This window comes from Nothoprocta perdicaria, unplaced genomic scaffold, assembly GCF_003342845.1.
Source record: "Nothoprocta perdicaria isolate Ctin4 unplaced genomic scaffold, notPer1 scaffold_82, whole genome shotgun sequence".
NCBI classification, from domain to species: domain Eukaryota; kingdom Metazoa; phylum Chordata; class Aves; order Tinamiformes; family Tinamidae; genus Nothoprocta; species Nothoprocta perdicaria.
Genome location: NW_020456110.1, coordinates 602,582 through 614,999, shown reverse-complemented (window position 1 = coordinate 614,999; position 12,418 = coordinate 602,582). Strand labels below are relative to the sequence as shown.

Here is a 12,418-nt window from a genome sequence, read left to right as displayed (position 1 = left end):
GTGAAGGCCCCCACCACAGGCGCCGCGTGCAGCTCCGTAGGGAGACGCAGGAGGTGGGAGCTGTGCCCGTGTGACAGGCGTTGGGGSGGGCTGCCACACGGGCCGTCCCTGGTGCTGCGAGCTCGCCGAAGCAGTCGTGACAAGCAGGAAGCGCCTGTGGGCCGCTGCCCTGTGCTCCAGCTTTGTCACACCGTGCCATACAAGATCCGGATAATGGCAGGTCCCTGCGTGGTCGTGGCAGGTTTTTGCCCTTTTTATATAGGCTTAAACTGAGSCAGTAAAGAATAATGTAGTTTTGTGTTGCAACATTGTCTTTGTAGTTTGTGTTACAGGGGGGAAGAGCTGTTGGATCTTGCTCATCCTTGTTTTTTTTCTCTTCAACGGGGATTAGTTTTAATCCCAATATTACGTCAGTTAAGGTCCAAAGCTCAGCCGATGTATCTAGTTGTTATTTGATTGGTTAGATAGTGGGCTATTTTTTTTTTTTTTTTTGGATGGAGCAAAGGCCAGCCCTCTAGAATACTTACTGGTGCGTTTTGGAAAACAGTAGATTTTAAAGGGACTGCATATCAGACCTTCCTGAGAGCAGGTAATCTCTTAGCACTCTCTGAATTGACAGATAATATCATAAACAAGGAATGTGCCACATTCTATATACACATAGAAAGTCTAGTATGGTAAAGTACTTGTTTGTTTTTTGGGAGCTTTTTTCCCCCCACTTGATTTTAGCCTCTCTGTCTTGTCAGGTATTATGTGTCATAGCCCTTATCATCTTAAGTGGGACCTAGTAGGGCTGAGTTGAAAAACAGAGTGTTTGTGTGTAGTTAAATAGTTATTAATTGGTGTGTGCTCTTGGTAAGTAATGTTTGACAAGTGTTAAACTGTGGTTTGACCAACTCTCTAGACTAGGGTTGCTGTCAAGAGAAGCAGCTCCATTGTAGCCAATCCTGCTGCTCTGTATGTGCAACGGCATGCGTGAATAGAGGGTGAATTGAAGGGAATTAATACAGCTGAGAATTCCTTGCTTCCCTTTTGCAGAACTGTTCTTCAGGTGGAGTAGTTTTCCAACATAGCTGAATTGCATATGCCCTGGAAACACCTGCATCTGCATGAAGTTGTAAAAAAGAGTTGGAGACTAGGAGACAAGATAGTGTTTTCTTGGCAGCAGTGGCAGCCGGAGGAGGTCAGCCAGAGCCTCAAGGTGGGTTTCTTGGCAGTAGTCAGCATATAGGTGAACCAGGATTTTAGTTCTGATCTCTTCTGCAGCCGAACAAATGTTATGTAGTCTTCTACAGTACTAAACCATCTGGGATGACTTAAACTGCGTTTGCAGTAGTTTTTATGAACCCTGCTTTGAAGGTCTTATATTGAAACTATTGTATGGTGTGTACTGTTAACTCAGGACAAGRGATTGGTAAATTCTTAATCTGCGGAGGCCAGATTCCTACAAGAATCTTTGGACATATTCTTTGTACAAAGTTTTAAAAACATCTTTCACCTTAGCACGTGGCATTTGGTTCTGTGAGTTTTGATTTTGTTTTTTTTTTTTTTTTTTCTTTCACAACAGCATCTCTTTTTCTTACCAAGTATTCCATCTACCTGTTTGAGCTACTGATTGTGCTTTTCTTCCAGAACTGCCATGCTAACTGATATTGGTAGATCCAAATATCTCAAAGTTTTCTCTGAATTGTTAAAGTACTCTCTGTGGTATAATGCATCCAAATCTGATGTAGTATTTTTCTGTTAGCTAAGATGCTGGAAGAACTGGGATTTCTGATAATAACTTTGCAAAGAGGAAGGACAGAGAGCATAAAGGCAATAACTGGTGCCTGGTATTCCTTAAACCTGGTGTTCCTTAATGCAATAGCAGCTTTTCTAGTTGGCAAATTAAAAGTTTTTACTGGCTTATTATTTTTGACAGTGAAAAGAAAGAATTGAAGAGAATACAAACTATGAAAGTATTGGTTATTGGCCTTGGAGGGTAAGTATTGACTAGCTAAATTTCCTGTAAATATTATGATTTGTTTCGAAATCGTGTGATACTGTTTCTATTCCAGACCGATAATTTGAGGTGTATTTTTAAAACAGATTCCAAATACATATATATGTGTGTATGTGTATGTATATATATATAAAAAAGAAGCTCTTTAGAAGTTTTCCTTTTTCATAAATCTCAGATGTCATCTCTGTTCCCTTGCCCCATTATATTTATTCTCTGAAAGCTGTTAGAAATTTCCAGCAAATATATGAATGTACAGAGTATTTAATGTGAATAAACTTATTAGATTGTATTTTGGCTTACTATAAATGTATTTATATATAAGTGGGTGTATCTGTGCATGTGTATTTTACTGTGTTTTCTAATTCAGTGTAACAAATGGGGGGAAAACAACGCTGGCAAAGAAGCTTCAGAAAATTCTTCCCAACTGTTCCATAATCTGTCAGGATGACTTCTTTAAGGTAAAGATATTAACAGAAGATCTGATAGGTGAAAGTAAGCTGAAGATTAGTTTTAGTATCATTTTTTCCCTTTTCAGTTCTTCTATTAATAAACTTTTTAAAATGCATACTGCTTGCAGTCATGTTAGCCTTAAGAGGAATAGAACAAGATTGTCAAAAATTCTGTCTATACTCAACAAAARCGGAGTTGGCTGTATTCTTTGGTACTCTGTTAAAGAACAGGGTATGTCGGGYGGTATAGTCTACAAGGTATTCTGTGCTCATGAAAATAATGATATTTTTGTCTTAATCCTAGATAGAGAACTCATGCAGACATGCAGTTCTGTGTTTTTGCAAATTGAAAAATGAATTAACACAGGAGTTATTAAATAGGTTGAAGTCATTCTTATTTTGAGAGAAAAAAAGTTCGAATGAACTTAAGAGATACTATTTGAAGAATGTTGTTTAACATCAAAGAAAATCGTAAGATCATAAATCGTGTATTTTCATGGTTGTATACAGTAGTTGAGTTTTGAAGACCAATTTTTGTTGCTTATAATACAGTGATATGAAAACTCATATGTTGGTAATTTAAGAGAATGTATCTGTGAAAATGTTTATAAGAGCAGCATGGAAAATGTTTTCTTTTTACTCTCTAGCCAGAATCTGAAGTAGAGACAGATCAACGAGGATTTAAGCTGTACGATGGTCAGTAGCTTTGATATTTTGGTAGTGAACTTCTTATTGAAATGTCTACTGTAGAGCAAATTAGTACTTCTTTCTCCTCTTCCATTCTGCTGAGAGCATGTTAGGGTACAAATGATTGTTTTAGGGGGATCCATTAATCAGTTTCTCTCTGCTCACCAATATGTAAACAAACATAGCTGAAGTAGCTGAAGTTAGTACGTACTTCTCTCTTTTTTTTTTTTTTTTAATCTTTTCCTCTATTCATGGAGTCCTTACCTGCCATGGTGGCAAGATGTACTATGCAGTTGAAAGTCTTGCCTTACAGCACTGGCTGGTGTACGCTTAACTTTCTGTGCAGTGCATCACTTTCTGTGCAGTGATGGGTATTTTTCACTTTGATGAACTCAAAGGATGTCGTGACTTTCATGATCACATCCCAAATGACGTGAAAATTTGGGTCGAAATTTGATACCTTTGTCTCGTGTCAGATATCACGGGTCGACCCAACGTTTTCAAGTTCACAGCTCACATTTGCCCTGCATGATAATTTCATCTTTTAAACATTTATATCCAGATCCACTTTAGGTCAGTACTTTAGTTCAAGTGATATTCATAACAGTTCATTATTACTTAATCTATTCCCATATTTGGAGACCACAAAGTGCATCATTCAGTATTCACCTGTTTCTTCCTGTAAATAAGCATGTAAAAGTGTTGCTTTATACTGACCTGCTTGATATTGCATCCTCTTTTAATCCATTCTGCTTCTCCCCACCGCCCAAATAAGCCAAAGCCAGTTAGATGCAAAGGAAAAAAATGTTGAAACTCTTGATGAAGTTACAACTGGTAGAAGGAGGTAATCTTGGGAGCAAGAAAGTTTTTACAAGTTTCACAGAACTCTCACTAGAAAGCATAGTCATAGCTTTTGTGGTGCAGAGAAAGGCTGCAATGTGAGTTCCCATGCTATTTGAAGTTGTGTGGTTTAAAGGGACAGCATCCACCTGAAATAACCAAGTCTTGGAGAAAGGTTTAGTTCCATGTTGTCATCATTGCAGACAAGCAACAGCTTGAAAAATTTTTACATGTGTGAGAAGATGTTTGGGACATAATCATGTTCCTTTTCATTAATGATTGTAGTTAGATTATCTGACTTTTACTGACTGATGGATACTGAAGGATACTTCATTTCTAAGAAATGCCTGTGTTTTTGGTTTCATCTAGTCCTCGATGCCCTCTATATGGATGAAATGGTGAAATGTATTCGCAGTTGGATGAACAGCCCACCATACTCATGTGTCTTGACTGAAGAAACACAGACTACATGTATCAATCCAAAAAATACAGAAGATATTTATATTTTGATTGTGGAAGGCTTTCTTTTGTATAATTATGAGTAAGCAGTATTAGATAACCTGGTATATTAAAAGCCTCCCTGCAAGGGAAAAGAGAACTGAATATGTTGTTGTCTTAGGCCACTTAATGAACTGTGGGATAGAAGATATTTTTTGACGCTTCCTTATGAAGAGTGCAAAAGGAGGAGGAGGTAAGCATGAGGTGGTTCATTTGTGCTAGATTTTCTTTTGTTCGTAGCAAAAAAAGCTAGTAAGATCATCTGTCCTGTGATTCACAGGGAAGCTTATCTAAGTGATTTCACACATTAACAAACATTTCTGTCATTTAGATTATAAAGTTATTATTTAAAATGTTAAATGCCTTAACAACATTTGAAAGATTCCTTAGCTCAGAAAAAATATTTGATTAATTGATTGCATATTGCAGATAAACTATRTTTCAAGTGAGAAACACCCTTAAAAACATAAAGCAATCTTATCCTTGGATGAATACAGCTATGGGTAATTAATTTTAAAATAATAATGTTCATGTGTGGTTTTAGAGTATATATAGAGTATATATAGTTTAGATTGTATGTTATATACTGTGTACTTGGTTTAGACTGCTAAGCCAAACATTGTCTGACTTTGTTCCAAATGGGCCTGAATCATGTGCTGAAGCAGTCCGTGTATGTGAAGTCAGAGACCATTGGCTAAGTGAGAAAATGCTCCATTCATTTGGCATTCATATTCACATGTGGCTGAGGTTTCTGGCACACTCCACTTTCTTAATTCCTGTCTTGACTTGCTTTAAAGGAGTTTAGCATCCAGGCTGGAAATACTAGATGAAACTGTTAGTCATCTAAAACCTGAAAAATCCGTATGCCCAATAAATAGGAAAAGAAATGCTTTGGTAATGCTTCTGATAAAGCTTAATTTACTAGAGAACGATACTACAGAGGAACCTTCCTTTTGCTTGTCTTAGACACGATTTGGCCAAAATAGGTAATTCAGTAAGTATTCATAATGTTGATTTTATTATAGCAAAGAAGGTGCCCTTGCTCCAGAATTAGGTAGCTTCCCTGCCTATTTCTGTTTGGTAGATGCACTAATTAAACCAGTTGACACAGAGGAATAATGTAAAACTTGAATGGGAAAGCAAACATATTTTTGTGTAGCACCAGAGTCTATCAGCCAGCAGATACACCGGGGTACTTCGATGGACATGTGTGGCCTATGTATCTGAAATATAAAAATGAATTGGAAGAAAATGCAAGTAATGTTGGTATGCTATCCTTAATTTTAAACTTATAAAATGATTAAACATAAAATTTAGGGGGGTGGGTTTTTTTGTTAATTTGGTCTCCTACCAAAACTAACATTCTTATGTATCTATTTGTCTTTTATTTGTGGTGTTTGATTAGTACGTGTATAACTTTCTGTTGCTTTCTCCAGTTGTGTTTTTTTTTAATAGAAATATGTAAATTAGGAGATTACAAGGGAAAAAATAAAAGTCSTGATAACTGATTAAGTCTGTGCAACAAGCAAGCTTGGTGTGCATGTATGTATACATGGGTATGTCTAACTAGCAGAGTTGTGAGGTAGTATGTGATCTATTGGACGAATTCTTCAAAGAACTAAAATTTTGCTGAAGTCTGGAAGATCTAAACTTAGGATACTTCCTTGGTGTTTCTAGTACACACTACAGTTAACAGTTTTACATAGGAAACATCAAAGTTGGGTATATTGGTGGGGCTCTGTGATGGCTGTGCTGTAAGAGCTCTTGGCACTGTCAGGTCTTGGATGTGGGGCCAGAAGGGAGAGAAGCATCACCAGTCTGCAGACYGGTGAGCTCCTTGCTGCACAATGAGAACAGGACAGCTACACCCCTTTTCACCTTGCTCAGTCAAACCCCATAGCTGAGGCAGAACCTGGCTTCCACTACACAGGGATGATTCTGCTGAATTTTTCCATTACTCTGCTGCCCAGTGTTACAATCCATCTTTTTGGACCATAATATTTATAAACGTCATCTTAATTTCCATCATTGGAAATTAAATGGAGTCTTAAATGGAATCTTAAATTCCATCATTGGAATACCCTTCCATTATGTTTTCTTTTTTTTTTTTTTTTTTTTTTTTTTTTTTTTTTTAACATTTCATTTGAATTCAAGACAGAACCAAAGGGATTACTGTTCTTGTCCTTTATTTTGTTCACCTCTTGTGGTTGGGCCCATATGACTACTGAATATTTTCATAATTTTGGTATTATAGATAATTGGCATAGAACTCATGTAAAAATGTCTTTCTTCTTTTTTTAGTTTATTTGGATGGAACAAAACCACAGGAGGAGCTTTTATCCCATGTGTACAATGATATAGTACAGGAATTAACAAAGCAAAGGGAAAGAAGTAAGTCATTTTGTTGGAAATTGAATCTGCCTCTCCCACTCCAAGTTGGCAAATGATCTTTCTGTATGAGAACAGTGTGTGGATTATGCAGTCATCTACTTATATGATGCAGTCCTTATACGTGTTTGTCTATTACTTTAAGTCATAGCAAGGTATAATTTTTGTAGTTAATTGAAGTAAAATTTTCTYAAAGAATAGGTGAATCTACTGCTAAAATAGCAGGGGAGAAGCCCAACCCCGAAGAGGGGAAGAAGAACCACGTGACTGAAAGCATAMCTATTCTGAGATGTTTGGGGGTGTTAGTTTCTCCTAACATACAGTTGTACCGTGTGTGAGAAATGCTATCACAGGTGACATACTTATCTTTTTTGCTTTAGGTAAACAAGACACATCTTAATAACGTGGGAAGTTTGGAGTCGTTCTGATGCAGACTGAGAACTGAACACTGTTGTACTGGGCAAGATAACTGAGCAGGTGTTACATGTGTGTCCATAATACTAGTGCATACAACACAAGTAGATTGGTAGCGACTATTAACTCTGTAAGCCGCTCATAGTGATGACTAGTATTAAGTGCCATATTTTTTGGAATTCCTCTTATCTGTAATACTCTAGCCAATCTTTAAATCTGATTGCATGCTTACATTTTTAAAGAATATAAACAAATATTTTTAATAGAAAACAACTATAAAGATGCAGTTTTGATTATTAATAACAATAYTGAAAGATGGATGTATGTAATTTCAAATGATCATATAATATGTGTAGAGGAAGAAGCTTTGTACTGCTTTTAAAAAATCAATAGTAATTTTAAGACTGTATAGCTAAGAGCTGGTACATTGCTTATTCAGTAACTGGAGCTATTATTGATATAAGTGAACATACTTAGATTTGCTAATATTACATGGCATTTCTCAAGTAATTGGGATAGTGAAGATTATTTAGAGAAGCTGGGAGCAAATACAAAAAAAAATGAAGAGAAATCAGATTGTTGCAAAGATGGATAAATAAGATGTCAGTGAGAATGCATCGACGCAGATGCATCGATGACAAGTCGTAAGTCATAAGGTTAAGTAATGTGTCATAGAAAAATTGAGAAATGGGATGGGATAAAGTAGTAGATGATAAATGCATGGCTTAGAGAAGATATGGAAAAATATTCTTTCTTGATTTTCAAAACTCACATTGAAATTGTATTGATGTATTTTAAAAGCAGGTATTTCAAATGTGTGCTAAAACTTCTTACGTTGTTTGAGTATATATTAGATATAAACTAAGAATTAGAATCAGCTTCMGTTGTTGAATAAGAAGTAAATCAGCTGTTACTTTCTCTAAATGCCTTTTTGAATTTTTACCAGATTTTTTTAAACTTTTAAAACTAAACTGCATACTTTGAGTAAACTACATATTATGTTTTGGCTGACTTGATCATAGTAATTGAAATGTAATACTTTCTTATTAAACAATAGGAGTCCTAAAGCTGTAAAAAGGCCTGAAACAGTTAAGAGCCATGTAAAACTGTCTATAAATACTTCCAAATACTAATTTGTGTAATTATTTTCTGATAAAAAAAAAAATGCATTTTCTAAAATGCCTTGATGAACTTTTTGGTCTGAGACTATGTTTTTGTTTTTATTTAACTTTGGAAAAGGTGCAAATAMGAGAGAGTGACAAATACGTAGAGAGACATTGACTTTCCTCCTGTTTCTATGAAGAATTTGCAGGCTTTGGGTGCACTTCCTTAAAAAAAGAAATGCATGAGTACAATTTCAAGAGACTTGATATTTCCAGAACACAACGATGCTTTTGTGAACTGAAAAGGATAGGAAGCAAAGTGTAAGACTTGATGGGCATTTTTCAGAAACAGGAAGAAATTTATTATCAGCAGTCCCCAAGCGGTTTTGCTCAGCAAATTCAACAGCTTTCACAAGTTGTCTGATGTTAAGCTAGTGGCAAGGAACTTACTTTCTGAGTTTTGTGAGATCCTGTTATGGGTAACAGGGGTGGTAAAGCTTCAGTAAAGATTTGTCCGTCTGTGAAAAAATTTGAAACTATTTCTCTGAATGTAGATGGTAATAAACTTGAAACTGGAAATCACAGCTCAGGGCACTTAACACTGATGGTTCTCTGAAGCCATTGGCAGTGTGGAGCAGCAGTCAAAATACTGGGCTTCTTAAGGMAGAAATAAAAATAGTAAAATAGGTGTACTGCTGTCCTGCTGGGTGAGACCAGTGCACTCAGGTTTTCAGTACTGGGCACTTCTGGAGGAAGGGTAGAGTGGAGTTAAGAAAAGGGCAACTGCTTTGTGAGGAGTAATAATAATCAAAATCTTGAAAGCAGTAGGTCAAGTGGGTGCAGAACTACTCTTCACTCTTGCATTTTATGTAACAGACATGTCAGTTCACACAGCTGATAGCAAGCTTCTGGAACTGGTTAAAAAGGACTAGGAACCTCGGAAAGAGGCCGTAAGGTGTAGTAAAAGAAACTGGCAGGAGTCTTTGGTGTTGGCAGCTGGGCAGAGCTGCAGGACAGGCMCTTCTGGTGAAGAGAGGATTTCTGGCAGCACGGCCACCTCTCCAACTTGAGGCTGCAGTAGCCAGCGAGGGAACACATATGCTTAGAAACATGGGAACAGAAGGGTTGCTGTTGCAGTGCGGAACACTTGTGTGACTAAAATGGCGGGTATACGGGAAGTGGACAAGGACAGGGACAGGAGTTCTAAAAAGGCAGTTCCTTCATCATTATGGTGAAAGCACATGATGATGTAATGATGATTTATGTAACTGGAACAAGCAATTCACAAAATTATTATTCCCTCCCTAATCTTCAGAGGTAATTCTGGAAACTAAAATTCCTAACTCTCAACACCACTGCTGTTTGCTCAATGTCGATTTCCTCTATACACCTTTTTGTATCCCTTGTAACCACTTCATGCCTTATGGGGAATAATGCCCTCCTCTCCATCCCGCTGGGAATCAYATGTGGGTGCTTTTCCTCCTGCGCAGCCACCCAGCACCCACATGCTAAAAAAGCCATCATTCCTGCCGGCCCAAGGGGTGGAGTGACCCCGCGTGGCGTGGGGWGGCTGTCCCGCAGCCCTGCTCTGTGGAGGTGTTTGCTCAGACACGTTTTGCCAGGACGAGCCGAAGCTCCCGAGCGCCCGGAGGCTCGAAGGGCAATGCGGTGCTTGCGGGGGCGGTGTGTGAGGCGCCGTGACTCGCTCGCAGCTCCTGGCGCTGCTTAGCTACCCGCCTGCTTCCCCCGCGCGGTCACTTCTCAGGCCCGCTTGCACAAAGTGCAGTTTGGCTTCAGCCCAGCGCTTCAGTTTCTGCAGAGCTGCCTTTGCAGCTTCCTCCTCGTCAGCACTAAACACTCTTCTGTGAGTTGCACCAGGGCAGGCCCAGGTCAGACATAAGAATTTCTACGTGAAAAGAGTGGCTAAGCCATGGCACAGGCTGCCCAGGGATGTGGCAGGGAGACACCTGGTCCCTGGTGGTGGTCAAGCAGTGTGCAGATGAGGTGCTCAGGAACATGGCTCATCAGGCAGGGCAGTGAGAGCTTGTGGCTGGACTCATCTTCTTGAAGGTCGATTCCCACCACGATGATGCTATGATCCTGTAGGCTGTGGTTCCATTGCCTGGTTGCTGCAGGACCGGATCTGCRCCTTGCCAGCAGCAACAAGTGAGCAGATGCACGTACGAGCAGGAGCTGGGGTTTAACCACCTCTCTCCAGTGTTCTTGCATGAAACCTGTGGGGCTTTTTTGCCCTTGGTGCACGCTGAGGGACCTGCAGGATATTTCGGCTGCGGACGGCCGCACCGCCCGCAATGCTCCCGCCGCGCTGGCAGGAGGGAGCAGCGCTTTCCCATGGAGCTGCCCTTTCCCAGGGAGCCGCCCCCGCCACACACGGCGCTTCCATCCCCACAACGGCCGCCTGTGGCAGCGCGGCGCAGCGCTGCGCTCCGCCGCCCGCGCTACTGCGCCTGCGCCGCGCGCCCCCTCCTCCCCCCCCCCATCTCGCGATACCGCGGCGCGCCTGCGCGGGCAGCGGCGGGGAGAGGAGGCGGCGCGGCGCCGGAAGTGGCGGCGCGTGGCGGCGGTTGGGGCGGGGCGGGGCGCGCGGCGGTTGCGTCCGTTGAGCCGGAGATGTCGGCCGCGTGCGCCGTGTCCCGCAAAGCGCAGCCGCCGCTGCGGCCCCCCGGTGAGAGGGACCCGCCGGCCAAGGCCATGCGCAGGGCGCTGCGGCGCGGCCGCGAGGAGGAGCAGGAGGAGCCGGAGGAGGAGGAGGAGCAGCTGCCGCTGTGCAGGGCAGAGCGGGAGGCGGCGGCGGCGCCGGCMCCGCTGAGCCACGCGCGGCGGCAGCCGCAGGAGCCCCGGGCGGCGGCGGCGCAGGCCGAGGCGGAGGAGGAGCGGCTGGAGCGGGAGCATTTCCGCAGGATCATCAACGCCTTCCGATACTACGGGTAACCGAGCCCTGCCGGGAGCGGCGCCCCAGGAACCACAAAGAGAAGGGAAAGAACAAAGGAAATACCCCCTAATCCCCAACCTGCCAAGAGCCATAATGCGAGGAGGGGATAGATAGATTTAAAAAAATACATATAAAACTGGTTTAAAAGATAYTGGAAAACGGCGATAGTTTGCCCTGCAAAGAAATGTAAATGATGTTTCCCTTGCTTGGGGATGGTTGGAGTAATTTTGGAAAGGCAGGTTATGCTGCAAAAGAAGTCAGGCCTTTCAGTAGTGCGGATGGATCCCCTTTTGTTAGCGTTTCAGCTGTGTAGTCTTTTGCTGAGTGTTAAACATGATCAGTGACCTTTTAGGAARAAGATAAGTGAGGGAAAAAAATCCTCACTTGCCACAGGAGTTCATAGGCTGGAAGAGGTTAGTGCCTCTGATTGCACTTAAACATGGCTGGAAGAGGTCCAGCTCTAGCAGTATTTTGGCAAATGTTTTCTATTGTATTAGGTTTGTGAACAGGCTTGGGATATAGTTTCAGTAGTTGAACAGTGTCCAAATAGTGCAGTTTGTCATGCAGTGAGCCCTTTTTGGTARTGTAAGGCATGTAACATTGAAATGACAGTGAGGTTTCTGGAGGACTGGACAGTGAGGTTTCTGAGTGACAAAGCCTTTCAGTTGTTTGCTCAGTGATTTTGCATTAAGGCGGTTTGTGTTTGGGATATTTGTTTTTGCCTTTGTTGCTTGTTTGTTTGTTTGTTTGTTTGTTTTCCAGCACTGTGCTATTTGAGCAGGAGATTAAGATCCAGAATCTCCTGATGATTGTCCAAATAGAATTTTGTAATTCATTTTGGTCATAGCTAAGTGTTTATGTCGATCATAATACATGAATATTCATTAAAGCTGTTAGGATTGTCTGTGAAGTAATTTTAAAGTCTGGCTTTAAATCCTTTGAAACTTCTGTCCCTGCTGCTTCAAGCTCAATAGTGATTGAATGCTTTCAGATACTTTAGCTTTAGTAATAAACATAGAATTCAGCTACTTGATTTTTTTTTTCAGTATGAATGGTTGGTTGATTTTTCTTTTTTTTTTTTTTT

General features: G+C 40.8%; 2 protein-coding genes across 3 annotated transcripts in view; both read left to right on the top strand.

The window, feature by feature from the left end:
* Positions 1 to 99: 99 nt before the first annotated feature.
* Positions 100 to 8,117, top strand: NMRK1 (nicotinamide riboside kinase 1). 2 transcript variants are annotated; one of them, XM_026052002.1, is made up of 10 exons: positions 100 to 220; positions 1,039 to 1,201; positions 1,922 to 1,981; positions 2,370 to 2,460; positions 3,099 to 3,147; positions 4,348 to 4,519; positions 4,598 to 4,669; positions 5,636 to 5,742; positions 6,778 to 6,867; positions 7,245 to 8,117. In XM_026052002.1, exons 3-10 carry the CDS (start codon positions 1,953 to 1,955, stop codon positions 7,262 to 7,264), a joined length of 630 nt encoding a protein of 209 aa, XP_025907787.1. In that variant the 5' UTR covers positions 100 to 220; positions 1,039 to 1,201; positions 1,922 to 1,952; the 3' UTR covers positions 7,265 to 8,117. The 2 variants fall into 2 exon arrangements, with proteins under 2 accessions (XP_025907787.1, XP_025907786.1); XM_026052001.1 differs by lacking the exon at positions 100 to 220 and adding an exon at positions 496 to 589.
* Positions 8,118 to 11,012: 2,895 nt separating this feature from the next.
* The window catches only part of CARNMT1 (carnosine N-methyltransferase 1), an 18,128-nt gene continuing 16,722 nt past the window's right edge, over positions 11,013 to 12,418 (top strand). Inside the window, exon 1 of the mRNA XM_026052000.1 lies at positions 11,013 to 11,329. Within this exon, the coding sequence (XP_025907785.1) occupies positions 11,013 to 11,329 (317 nt within the window). The remainder of the gene's footprint in view (positions 11,330 to 12,418) is intronic.

What these genes read in the sequence shown, in the direction of transcription:
- NMRK1 (XM_026052002.1), top strand. Translation starts at nt 1,953, where the DNA reads ATGAAAGTATTGGTTATTGGCCTTGGAGG. An exon ending in TTTCTTTTGTATAATTATGA is followed by an intron (nt 4,520 to 4,597) that starts GTAAGCAGTATT and finishes TTGTTGTCTTAG; the next exon opens with GCCACTTAATGAACTGTGGG. An exon ending in AGAAAATGCAAGTAATGTTG is followed by an intron (nt 5,743 to 6,777) that starts GTATGCTATCCT and finishes TTCTTTTTTTAG; the next exon opens with TTTATTTGGATGGAACAAAA.